The sequence below is a fragment of the Pan troglodytes genome, chromosome 3, assembly GCF_028858775.2.
Source record: "Pan troglodytes isolate AG18354 chromosome 3, NHGRI_mPanTro3-v2.0_pri, whole genome shotgun sequence".
Classification (NCBI taxonomy): Eukaryota; Metazoa; Chordata; class Mammalia; order Primates; family Hominidae; genus Pan; species Pan troglodytes.
In genome coordinates this window covers 149,262,312-149,275,939 of record NC_072401.2, presented here as the reverse complement: position 1 = coordinate 149,275,939, position 13,628 = coordinate 149,262,312, and the positions used below count along the sequence as shown (strand labels likewise).

Here is a 13,628-nt window from a genome sequence, read left to right as displayed (position 1 = left end):
CACAGGAAACGAAAAGTCAGAAGGGGAGGTAGAGCTGGACAGGGTTCTGAAGCCTTTCCAGACAGCAACTTCCTTATAACAAACAGCAAATTGGCTAATAAATTTGTCACTCTGTCATTTTATATGTACGTATATTCTTAAGCTAGCTAGTTAGCATAATGTTTTGCAATGTACATATATCTTAGTAATGGCAGAAAAATCAACCTATTTTGTATTCTCTCAAGAGCAAAAAAAAAAAAAACTTCTGTGATATGAATGTTTATTTTGATATTCCAAATCACTTATAGGTTAATATTTCAATCAAAACTACAGTTACAACTATGCTTAAAGAATGCACAGAAAGAGTTAACACGATGCCTGAACCACGAGACAAGAACTCTTGACCCCTAGAGACAAAAGGAAGGGGAAAATCATCTTGCTGTTATGTGCTGCTCTGCTTCCCACGAGTTTCTCACAGATTTATGGACCCTGAGATATTCTGATTTTCAGAAAAAAAGGTAGAAATTCAATAAACTCAATAAGCAGGTCTGCTTGTAGATCTGGAATTGCATGGGAGAAAAACATTCTAATAGGGGCAACTATAGTACATTTTCTTTTTTCACTCATTTACCTAATATTTTTAAAGCTGGGCACAGGAGATACAGTGATAAATGAGAATGATGGCAGCATGCCTCAAGGAACTTGCAGACAGGCCAAGGAGCTGGCAAATACAATGGAGTATGTTTTAAGTGCCAGTACAGGGTTAATAAAGGGGGTCTTGGGAGTGGCACTAACCCAGTTTGGATCATGGATACTTGCCAAAGAGATGATTAAGCTGAGATCCAAGGAATAAAGTGGAAGAAGCCAGAGAAGGCCTGAGGAAAAAATATTCCAGGTAGAAGGACCATATTCCAGGTAGAAGGACTCAGATAGATAGACCAGGTTAGCTGGAGTATAGAGAGGTAGCGGAAAAGCATGGAAAGAGAGGTGCTCGCAGAGGAGGCAGCATCAGAGCTACCCTATGGGAAAACATCTAGCTGGAATACAATGCACCAGTGAGGAATAGAGATCTTGGTCAAGGGACACATTTTCTCTCTTAAAATTTAGAGAATGCAGTTTCTATAGCTAATTTTATGATGATAGCATGATTGTTGGAGTACATGAGAAAAGTGTGTTTTTATTTGCTTGATGATGCGGTAAAAGGGAAATATGCTTATCACATGCGGAATTTGGTGGGTAACTTGACTAAGTTGGGGAATAGTATATGCATACCACTGATAATGTCTTCTGCCTTGTCTATAAATGAAGAATCCCTTTGACAAATCATCATCATCATCATCACCACCACCACCCCCACCTTCATCATCATTTTAATTTGAATATCTCAGATTAATCTGATTTGAAGTTAATTTAAGAGTGAAGGCCCTTATCAAATCAAATCATAACAACAACCATTACTGAACATCTACTATGCTTGAGGCATCTAATCTGTAAGTTGTGACAATTTATTTTTAAGACACAATTTGCTGTGGTGATTTGATATGTCAAGAAGCAACTTTTGTAAAGCTGCCCCAGAAGGATGGATCCCAGTTGCACAAGATGTCAAAGGCTGTGTGAACATGGAGATAACTGGCTCTATGTGGATGTCTCTCATTTCCACATTGTTCAGATCCTCTGCCAGAGCAACATATTGAGTCTTGACTTTTCATTGCAAAATATTCGTGGTAATTTCATGCAGAAATAAGATGTGTTTATTTTTCATTGTTGTCCTCAATAAGGGGTGGTTGCTTAGGGTAGACAAAATTAGTAATCAACAGAGTTACCGGCTTCTATCACTGTTGTTCTCACAGATCTGCTTTGTGCCACATGCTAAGTGGAGACGTGATTTACGTGGCATATTATCCACGGCATCAACTCCCTGCTATGCACATCAAAAGCGTCTATGGCAAGCCATTGGACTGTACCTCTTACTTCTTGCCCTTACTCCATCTCTCTCATACATACATCTCCCTGCATTCTTGTTTCTGCTTAAGAGATGAGGTACAGTGATATATGGAAATGTCTGTGTGTGCATAATGGCGGAGCTGTTATCCTGAAGCTACATGGTGCCAAGCCTTGGCTCAGGCACAAATATCACTTTTAGGGCTTCCACTCTGTTCAAAATTATAACCCATCTCCCTATAGACAACACTCTATGGCATACATGTAATCTCATGAATCATTAAATAATATAATTATTAAATTCTATACTTATCTATTTTGTCATCTAGTAATCAGGGGTTATTTTCGGTCTCCCAACATGGAGACAATGTTTTAACTATTTTGCCATTCTAACAAATGTAAATATCCTATGTACAGATTAATTTACTTGGCTAAGTTTTTGTTTTTCTTGAAAATTTAGGATATCAGATAATGTAATTTATTGACAAGAATGAATCCACCAGCAGTATGGGTTATAAGCTTGGGTATATGAAAAAATCTGCTAACTCCTTTCCCTTCCTCCTTCCTGCTTTTGTCAATCTTCTACTGCAATTAGTAATATTATCCTTATTTTGAACAACTAAAAATCAGTTATCCTTTGATAATCTTAGAAATAGTTTTTTCTTCAACATTAGCATTTGCAAGGCCCTTGTGTTTGAAAACCAAGAAGGCAACTGGCATTCATTGGCTTGCCTTGGTTCCTTCTGCCTTGCGGATTTTACTTTCTTAGATTGCTGAGTTTCTTTTATCATCAGGTTGTGTGTGTGTGTGTGTGTGTGTGTGTGTGTGAGTGTATGTAAGCAAGGGCTATAGGAACTTCTTTTCATCTTTTGGGTTATTTCTGTTTGATGCAACACATATAATTCTAGGCCTAACTCATTTTTCAAACTAGGATCTGTAAATGCTTCAGCAGCAGCAATTCGGTGACTACATTCAGTCTCTCTGAGAATGTTATTTAGGGCAAAGTATGTTCCTTGGGGGTAGTGATAGCATTTTGACAGAGCTGAGCCATGCATTTTGGGAATTAGTAGGAAGGAGGTGAAGTATGGCCAAAGTGTGGAGGGCCTTGATTGCTAAACATGGGGGAAAAGGGGGACAGGTGGGAGCTCCTGGGTGCTTTTGTAGAAGCAGTGGCACTTGACAGATGGAAGCAAAGTCCCGGATATGTTATGGGGAAGAAGCTCTGAAGATAGGGAGATCAATTAAGAAATTAAGAAATTTCTGAAAATTTAGGGGTGGAATGACCCCATCCCACCTTCCATGCCACAGGCCATCCAGAGCCACCAAGGAACAGCTACACAGGTTAATGACATCCGAAACAGCCCAGCTGTTTGATACCTGTTATGTTAGTTTTCAGTTGTGTTTTATATCACATTGATCTATGAAACCGTTTCAGTACAATCTTTTTCAAAGTGAGAGAAAGGGAATAAAACGTTAATAGGAAGAATACTTTATAGTGCCTTCTTCTTCTTCTTGTAACATTATTACAGTCTTATCAGCAATTCTAGCTTGCCTCAGATATTAATACAATCTTTAAATAGTCTACTTCCACTTATGCTGACTCTGATATGACTCAAAGCAATGTTGTCTGTCTGCAGACACCTTAGAACTGAGCATAAAAGCAACTAAGAGTGGATGATGAGAAATTTCAAAGTGGGTACAACGTATATTATTCTTGTGATGGATACCCTAAAAGCCTTGACTTCACCACTATGCAATATATACACGTAACAAAACTACACTTGCACCCCATAAATTTATACAAATTAAAAAAGAAAAGCAATTAATATAATTGTTAAACACAAAAATAGGTGTGATTCAAAACTCATCTTTCTTTGAAGAGCATATTAGATACTTTCAACTTTTTATTCTTCTTTCAACCTAATCCTTCTAATAGGGAAATAAAGAAGGCTCACACATCCCTTTAACTGAATATTCTCCAATTGTATGCATTATTTTCATAGCTACATAAATGTAATGGTAAAGTGAGATGGACAGCTGCTACCTTGCCCTGCAATACAGAGGTAGTGAACTTGATATGGTTAGAGGAATCTATAGGTTTAATATGTGACAGACTCCCACAGAATTTTACTATGGGAGGCAGCTATGGGGGAAAGGGATGGGGGCCTGTGACTCACACTGCTTGGAAGGATCTCTTGAGTAACCTGCTTAGAAGTCAGAAGAACAGCAACATGTATGATCTCATGACCTAGAGAAGAGGATGACAGAAAGATGTGGCGATTGCTCCAAATACTGTGAGCCTTTTTAGCACACTCCAGTGCTTTTTTCTCTTTTCCTCTGGAAAAAGATTGAAATAACTAAAGAGTATTTTTTTTTTAGCCGAAAGGTTTACTTTCTAAAATTAATGATAGTTAAATGACTCATTACATGAGTTTTGGAAAAACAGGAATTACACAAATGTACTCCTACCTATGATGTAAAAGTACCAGTCAAACTGTCCACATTATTTAGAACTACAGTAAGGTATACAAAGTATTGGATTCCCAGGAGGGGAGAACAATATGGTCAAATAAGAATATGTTAATTTTTATTCATTGCTAGGTGAATGTAAAGCAAAGTTTTATTTGCATTTTTACCAAATCTGGAGACATTCCAGATGGTCTGACTTAAAATGTTGCCATGGAATAGAAATGATGTTTAGTCTGGTGATTGGCAGTAGCACCGCAAAGAGATAAGCAGGTATCCTTGCCAGCAGTTGTGGATATTGATTGGCTAAGAAGCTGCTTTGCACATGGCAAGTCTACATAGTGTGCTTCAGGGTGAACAGCAGCAGGGAGTTATTAATGCAGAGATGGTTAATTATTTTCTTGAGCCATGATGGGTTGGTTCACTAGTTCATAAGTTTGAATAATCAATGTTTGATACTCCACACTCTGATGGCTGAAGAGTCAAAATTTGAATTTTCCAATTTATCATTAAGGAGAAATGTCAGGAGAAAGTCAAGTGGTTGTGAGCACATAGTATATCATAAAGAGAAAACTTTTTAAAAGAAAAGATTAAAGTTATGTAGCATATGCTAAACATTTTAAATCAATTACACATTTTCAATTTTGCATCATAGTTTAGTTCTAAATTCCTATTTTAAGCTCTAATAGAAAACACATGTATTTATGCTATCCTGTGGAAAGAGATGGTAATTTTTTGATTGTTCTCTAATCTCTTCAATTTTGGAAACAGTGTACTGGTGTAATTTTGGGAAGTTTTTATTTGCAATGTCAAAATTGTAACCATTGTTTTCATCTATATTATCAGACCACTGATTTTTCTGCTAGGGTAATATAATTTAACCACAGCTTAAGTGTACTTATTGGAAACTGTGAGATTACTGTTTTACTTAAAATGTGTTGTATCTTCAATTGACAAAACTTGCCATTTAAAGTAATATTTCAGAATATTACCTCTTAGAATAGTTGCTTTCTATGCATAATACATAGAAGGAAAAAACAAGGCTGAGGAAAATACTCTTCTTGGGTTTAGAATAAACACATTTCATAAAATCTGGCATAGATCAGGCCATTTCATTTGAATTTTAGTATATCTGAATTCTTGCAGCAATTTTTCCCTCACAACAACTAGACCAAATATGGAATATGTAATTCCTTCGGCTTTAGTTTGTTTTGGGTCTAAGTAGTCTCTGATATAGTTTGGATGTTTGTCCCCTCCAAATCTCATGTTGAAATGTAATCCCCAATGTTGGAGGTAGGAACTGGTGGGAGGTGTCTGGCTCATGGGGGCAGATCTCCCATGAATGGCTTGGTGCTGTCCTTGCATTAGTGAGTGATTCTCGAGACATCTGGTGGTTTGCAAGTGTGGTGCCTTGCCCCCTTCTGTCTTGCTCCTGCTCTTGCCATGTTACGTGCCTGCACCCCTTCTCCCTCTGCCATATTTGGAAGCTTCCTGAGGCCCTCACCAGAAGCAGATGCTGGAGCCATGCATGTACAGCCTACAGAGCCGTGAGCCAATCAAATCTCTTTTCTTTATAAATTACCCAGCCGTTTTTTTTTTTTTATAGCAATGTAGAAATGGCCTAATACAGTCTGTAAGCAAGGTTAGTTATCTTCCTCTCACACTGAGGCACTGACTTTGTTGTGTTTCTTTTTGGTTCCTTACTGCCTAGCTCAGGGGTGGGCACACAGTGGGTGCTCAATAAATGCAGACTGAAGAAATGAAGGAGACCACAGTAAAGCAGGCCAATTTTAAGTGGTATTAGTTAGTAATGCTGCTCAGCAAGGTCAACAGTGGCCTGCTATCATGTGGACCCCATTATCTCTAAGTCACCCATATCACTGAGAAAAGCCAGGATGCCCTTTGGCTTTAATCATTAATCTAGACAGTCAAAATAAAATAAATACAATTCATTTCAAGCTGGACTGTAGATATCTGGCTTCTGAACAGCATCATATTCAACGGTAACTAAACTCAAGGATATGTTTGTTTCAAGTATTTTCTGGGCCCAGTAGCTCTCACTCTGGAAATTGCATTTCATAAAAATCCAGGGATCTTGCCAAGACAGCCTATCCAACCAGCAAGCCCAGGGGTGGCATGAGAATCCAAGTCATGAAACACCATGATTTTGAACCATCATCCCTGAAATACTATTTTGTTACAATTAAGGTAGAAACTAAGTGTAACATAAGACAGATAATAAAATTTGTAAATCTTAAAACTAGTAGTTAGAAGACAGCAGAAATAGCTCTCAGTAAAAACACAGATAAAATTCCAAAGGTCAGAAAAGTCTGCAGCAACTCTCCACATGGAATCAGAGCATGGGTTTAAATTTGCAAATACATTTGTGGTTACTTCCTACCTTAAATACATTGATAGGGAGATCAATGACCACATAGATAAGGTCTCCAAGGGCAAGACTGGCTATCAGCGCGTTGGGGCCATTCCTCATACATTTGTTCTGGTAAATGATCCTGAGCAGAGTTGCATTCCCCACCATTCCCACGATGAAAATAGTACAAGATATCACCGTGTTAATGTATTTGAAAGCTGAAGTAATTTTAGTCTGCTGTGGGCAATAGTTGTGCATTGAGCCATTGCTGGGTAGGACCAAATTAGTGGGTTGATGAGTGGTAACCAGGAAGCTGAGCTCTGTGCCACGAAAAGTGGTGAAATCATCCACATGATTGCTTAGATTTGTGCTGTATCTCTCAGGATTATCACTGATTACACATCCAACCAGTGCCAGCCAAAAGGATGCCCTGAGGCAAAGGGTTTCCATCTTGAGGCAAATTTGAGGAAATATCTCTTATTGCACTTGTGCTGCTTTTACACCTTCACTTTTTTTTCACCTGAAACAAAAGGAAAAATAATTTTTGTTCCAAAACCCAGTTGCCAAAAAGATCATAGTCAATGATTATTTATTGATTCAATTAAAATGCAGGATATATTTGGTGATTAGATAAGATATATGTATATCAGGTTACCCTATGACAGAGCAAAACCAGAAAAAAACTGAAGCTCTATTAGGGCAAGCTCTATCTCCTCTATGTCAGTCTCCATCTCCATCTCCATCATCTCCATCATCTCTGTCATCTCCGTCTCTGTCTCTGTCTCCGTCTCCATTTCCGTCTCTATCGCTATCTATCTCTGTCTCTATTTCCATCTCTAGCTCTATCTCCATCTCCCTATCTCTCTAGCTTTGTCTCTCTCACTGATCTCTATACATAGCTATACTTATATCTACATCATAATATGGATGAGGCTATGTCAGTTTTTCCTTTAAGTAGTAGTTACTTCTTTCTCTACATTCAGGCTGATAAGAAACTGAATTACAAAAATCTTCAAGAGTTGAGATACAAACATATTTTTTAATGAAAGAGAAAAGGCATTATATGCTGAGTAGAGGGTACAGAGTATTGAGGCATAAAATAAAATTATCGAATGTAAAAATTGAATCTTCTAAAATGTGTGCTGTCTTGCATATGATAAATAATGAACATAGGGATGAAGTGCAGCACAGGTAGCCATCTAAAGTGTTATGAAATGTTAATGAGAACTCTGGTTAACACCATTAACACATCTAACAATTTTAGTTTCAATTAAGAATGAAATAATTGATAAAAACATTTGTTTTGAAAACCTTGATGATTAATGTATAAAATCTAAATTTTTTACAGGAGTTTTTTTGCTTTTTCATTTCTCAGAAATTATCATCACAATACGGTATTTGCCGATGAATGAAATGGGAGTAATGAACTTTCCCAGGCTAGTCATAGTATTTTGGTTTCCAAGGGACACCTGTCCCCATGCTATCTTTTAACCATCCTATATAGCTACATTTATTTTATGCCAGTCACTGTACTCAGTACTATATGTGCCTGATGCCCTGTAATCCATACAATGGTCCTGTGGGGTAGATCCACGGTTCAGTTTTGAAGATAGGGAAACAGAGGCCCAGGGGGGTGAAGCAGCTTGTCAAGGCCACAGGTGATGGGTGGCAACACTGCGATTCTAAGGCAGGTCAGTCCAACTCTGAGCCGGAGCTGTTAACCACTAAACCATCCTGTCTCTCATTCTTGTGCTTTATTTGTATGTAAAATATTTTAAAGAAGTCTCCAGAGTTTAGATGAAGCAATAGACTCAGGAGGGTGGTTAGACATTTTCAAAGACCATCTGGTATGGTTTATTTATTTATTTATTTATTTTTAAGTCACTTGCAGAGAGCAAGTGGTCCTTCCTGTCCAGGAAGTCTAGGAGACCTTAATAAGGAATAATCAAAGATAATTAAAAATAGCTCATCCTATTTCAATATTTTATATATTTCCTTTTCTGTAGGCTTTTATGAATCTTCAAATGAAGACATAATCTGATTTATGCAGTGGTGTGTGTACGTGTCTGTGATGTATATACCCAGGTCATAATTTAATCTTAAAAAAATTGAGTCCTGGTTGGGTGTGGTGGCTCATGTCTATAATCTCAGCACTTTGGGAGGCCAAAGCAAGAGGATCACTTGAGCCCAGGAGTTTGAAACTAGCCTGGGCAACTTAGTGAGACCCTGTCTTTACAAAACATAAAAAAGATTAGACAGGCATGGTGGCGTGTGCCTGTAGTCTCAGCTACTTGGGAGGCTGAGGTGGGAGAATCACTTGAGTCCAGGAGGTTAAGGCTGCAGGGAGCTATGATCGAGTCACTGCACTCCATCCTGAGCAGCAGAGTGAGACCCTGTCACAAAAAAAAAAAAAAAAAAAAATTAAATAAATAAAAAGTAAAAAAAAAATTGAATCCTTTTTCTGAGTGTATTCAAGGTTGATATTAACCACTTTTAGGAATTTTGACAATTATCTTGGGAAATCAGTAAAGCTTAGGTTTGGCCAATATGTGGATAAAATAAGATTTATTCAAGTTGCATAGAAAGTATAGGGTATATATAAAGTGCGAGTATTGGATACTTTTGCCTTCCCCAGAGATTTCCCCCTGAACTCTGAAATAATAATAGTATTTACATATAGTAACTTATTATATATGTATCTGTTATCTGCCTTGAGCTTTACGACTCTAGGTAGGCAGGAGCAATATCTCCATTTTACTTATAAGGAAACCAGAGTCTTGAAGAAGTATTTAGGTCAAGGTTTCAAAGCCAAGAAATGGCAGGACACATAATTTTGCTTATAGGACTTGACTCACTCTGATTAAATGGGAAAAATATCAATTTTTCAAGGCTAGAGGCAGGCCATGTATTTGTCAGCTCTGACTAGACTTAATTATAAACAGTTTGCAGTTTTTTCCTGCTTCTTATAATCTGGAGTGAGTATCTGGCCAAAAATTGATAGACCTATGAAATGACACCATTTCCATTCCAAAGGGAACACCAGGACTCCAAGAGAAAAGCTTCTTGTCATCCTCCTTTTTGGATCACAGATACAGGGGGGAGAAGAAATACTTTCATATCTTGTGCTGTTTCGTGACTAACGTCTTCCAGCTTCCCAAATGAAAGGGAACCTTCAATAACAGCTTTCTTAAAAATGAGAGAGAGAAGGCCTTTGCAGAAATGGAATGGCTCTCTGCCGGTTACAGTCGGCTGGGAACTGACCTGTGAACTGACCTGGCTACGGTGGGTACTGCTCTACTCATCAGAGGTCCTGTGGTGCTTTGAACGTTAGCATGCTGGTCTGCTTGGTTAGCTGATTATGCCAGGAGGTAAGGCCAACGCTGTGGGTTCTTAAGGCATGAGAGCCAGCTATCATTAAAACCCCCTTCCTTCCTCCTCCAACAATGACACCACTACAGAAATCATTTCTGATGACTTCTCTATCAGCTCTCCACACATGTTAAGCTGCAAAACTAAGGGATACTTGGCAAAGGCCTGTGGATGTCATATTATCATTGGCTGAAAAGTACAAAACCAAATGAAAGAAGCCCCTCAACTGCAGGTTCTTCCAAGGTGGGTCTGTAGCTCATTTCCAGGAATCTGAGTCAGGCTGTGCTTTGAATCATCAGTCATAATCAGTCATAGCGCTAGTGAAGCATCTCAGGTTCAGACCTGAAGGACATGGTCTATAGATTCAGCATTCTTCCTGTTTGGAATCTGAGAGTTTGGGGAGTGCAAAAACTATTATTAAGAAAGAGGACTGAATCCTTACGCTTACACTTTAACCATTTAACATATGAGACTCTCAGGATCAAAGTTCACCTGTAATTGGTAATTTGGAAATTCAGACCTTATCAAAATGGCATGAGTTTAGAGCATTCAATTTACATGAAATGACTGCCAAGGTGTTTCTCAATTAGCTAACACATAGACAACTACAGGTGGAGGAAAACACAAGTAAAAGTAGGAACTTTTTACAAGTTTTCTGAGGTTTTGCTCTCTGGTTAAGAAATGAGCAACTCTCCTTAGAGACAACGCCTGAGTTTAATATGCCTCCCACCCCCAACTCTATCAGGGGAAAGCCATTAGGATGATGTAAACAGAGGGTGATTATCTAGAAGCAGCCCTTGTTTTCTGCACGTGAGAAGCAACAAGTGTCCTTTAAAGGCGAGCACAGAACAAAACGCCCAGACCTCCACAGGCAGGTTTCCAAAACTAGCTACACAGGGGGTTTCCCCAAACACCTCAGTCCCTCACACCGAGTGCCCTTGGCTACCCTTGGCATACCCAGACCCAGATGTGGGGGAGGAAAAGCAAGCCAGTAAGAAAAGGCTGTGGAGCCAACTTCACAAGTAGGCGCTGGAGCAAGCCACAGAGCTTGGCGTTCCTCAAAGTTCTTGCATGCCTGGGGAAAAGGGGTCACCCAGGGAAAACTATTGGGCTTCCTCTTCCTAAAACTCCGAATCCTAAACCCTAACGTGGAGAGGTGAAGTTCCCCGAACCCTACACGTTTCCGCAGCGCACCCCTCACGGAAGGCGCCCGCCTCCCCGCGCGCCCTGGGGCAAGTGGGTGCCAGCCCCTGCTGTGACGGGTCGCCCAAGCTGCAGGGCGGTCGGGCCAGAACGTTCCCAGCTCTCGTCTTCTCCCCACCGAGGGGCCCAGGCAGCGTCTCCGCCATCCCCGCACCCGCCCCAGTCCCAGTCCCCGATAAGAAAGACTTGCACCGACCGTGGAGCTCGGCGTGCGCAGACAGCTGCCGGGTCCGCGCGGCGCCTGGGCCAGAGGAAGCCGGAGCCGGCGAGGGTGGGTGGCGCGGAGGGTGGCCGGTGTCCCGGGCTCCGGCGCGGCGGCGGCTCCGGCTGCACAGCTACCCCGGCTTCAGAAAACTTCCTGGGCACTGCTTCTCCCGGGGAGGTCTCGCTGGGACCCCAATCCCCGGCGACGACCGGGTGGGATGGATGAAGCCTCTCCACCGCCTTTCCACAATCGTCAGACCAGCGGGATGACTGTACGCGCGCTAGGGCTCGCACGAAAAAGAAAACTCCGGAGGAACACGCCTCCAGTCTGTCCTCCCCGTCTCCTCCCAAAGCTCCAGACCTTCCACTCCACTCTGGGACCGCAAGAGCGTCCTAACCTTCCAGCTATCCTGGGACGCGGCCACTAAAAAGCACAAAGCTGCCGCCCCCTTCCAGGCCCTGAAGGGCAGGAGTCTTTTTTAACTATTTCCTTCCTGAAAGAAGAGGTGGGGGATGTGGAGGAGAGAGGGTAGAGTTTGACAGACAAGACTCAGAATTCCGAAAGGCCTTGCAGAGGAACCCATCCTCTTAGTGCAGGCAGATTTGATCTGTGATGGAACAACTGGACACAGAGCCAGGGCCCACGAGTGGTTTCTTCTCCGTCTTCCCTGCCGGCTTTGCTTGGCTTGCGTGCTCCCTCTTAAGCTTAGAGGCCGTTGAGGAGCCGAAGTGGACAGCAGTTTACTGGATCAGGTGGTTTGCTTCTATCTTGTCCCTTGTAGCCAGCATCCCATGGCTACAGACCTCCAGCCCAGGGCAAAGAAGGACCCTCAGGAGAGACTATGGAAGGTTCCAGCGCGTGGCTCCGTGAAACCTCAAGAAATTCAAACAATGAGGAAGCAGACCTTACAGAAAGTGGGTCTCAACGTCTTTATCACGGCAGATACTTTATCCTAAATTGGGGGTGGGAGAGGAGATGAGGGACAAAGGCCACTGCCTGTGACATGTGAGTAAAAACTGGGGTCTCCTCAGGGAAGGCCTGCCTTGGAGTCCTTCAGTGCACTGCTAGAGTCAGCACATTGTAGAAGTGTGAGGTTGGAGCACTGGTCATGTTATATCCCATGCTGTTCCGGTTATCTGTTGCAGCTAAACAAATTACTATAAAACGTAGTGGCTTAAAACAACAACACTCATTTACTCTGCTTATCAGTCTGCAGTTTGGGCAGAGCTTGTCTGGGACAGCTCGTTTTTGCTCCATGTAGCAGGGGCTGGAGGATCCACTTCCAAGACAGTTCACTTGCTTGGTGTTGAGCGTTAGTTTTTCTCCACGTGCGTCTCTCCACAAAGACTTGTGGAGACTTGTGGTTTGGGCTTCCTCACAGCATGGTGGCGGGGATCCAAGAGTGAATGTCCCCAGAGACAGAAAGTGGAAGCTGCCAGTTTCTTAAGGGCTGGGCCCAGAAACTGGCACCGTGTCATTTCTGCTCCATTCTATTAGTCAAGCCGTCACAAATCCCAGATTGAAGGTGAGGGTATATAGAGCCCAACCCTTAGTGTGAGGAGTGTCAAAGAATTTAGGGACCATTTTGTAAAACCATCGAAGAGATCTACAGAAAACCACCATTGAAAGAGGCCTTAATAGTCATCTAGTAGGGTTAGACTAGGTATTACCCTGTGCACTAATCTTACAGCTTCTCTATGAGGGAGAATCAGCCAACCAGAATAACTAATAGCTTTTATAAGTGCCATTGTTTACATTAAAAAATGGTGACCCTTTGGGCATGTGGCTTGGCAAGCTGACAATATTTTCGGGAAAGAAAAACTTACTGCTTCCTCCCAAAAGAGGCAGTTCACATCTTGGCCCGTGAAACATGTGCTGGATTTCAGCCCTTATTCACTCTGTGGCCAGACACACTTGGACAGTGCATCACCTGCATATCTGAATGTGTCAGTCTGTCCAGTCTTTGCTAGAACACATCCATCAGGACCTACCTATTGAGACAGCTGATCTCACTGTGGTGTAGGACTAGTTACTAAAAATTCTTCCTTCACACCTATTAGGATAGCCATTATAGTAAAACAAAAGCAAAAACAG

The 13,628-nt window shown here is 41.3% G+C and overlaps 1 protein-coding gene and 1 long non-coding RNA gene across 4 annotated transcripts in view; one reads left to right on the top strand and one right to left on the bottom strand.

Moving 5' to 3' along the window:
* LOC107974436 (uncharacterized) overlaps positions 1 to 526 on the top strand; it is a 47,482-nt gene extending 46,956 nt beyond the window's left edge. The window contains exon 5 of the long non-coding RNA XR_002943641.3: positions 288 to 526. This is a non-coding gene — a long non-coding RNA (uncharacterized LOC107974436). The remainder of the gene's footprint in view (positions 1 to 287) is intronic.
* The window catches only part of EDNRA (endothelin receptor type A), a 65,019-nt gene extending 52,081 nt beyond the window's left edge, over positions 1 to 12,938 (bottom strand). For 2 of the 3 annotated variants that reach the window (XR_010156349.1, XM_001149597.7), the window contains exons 1-2: positions 11,526 to 12,729; positions 6,788 to 7,277 (exon numbers count right to left, since the gene is read on the bottom strand). Coding sequence is in view for 1 of the 3 variants with exons in the window: in XM_001149597.7 (XP_001149597.1) it covers positions 6,788 to 7,207 (420 nt within the window). In the remaining 2 variants the exon portion in view is untranslated. Of the gene's footprint in view, positions 1 to 6,787; positions 7,278 to 11,525 lie in introns of all 3 variants that reach the window. The other variant, XR_002943640.3, reaches the window with a different exon arrangement.
* Between the last annotated feature and the right edge of the window lie 690 nt (positions 12,939 to 13,628).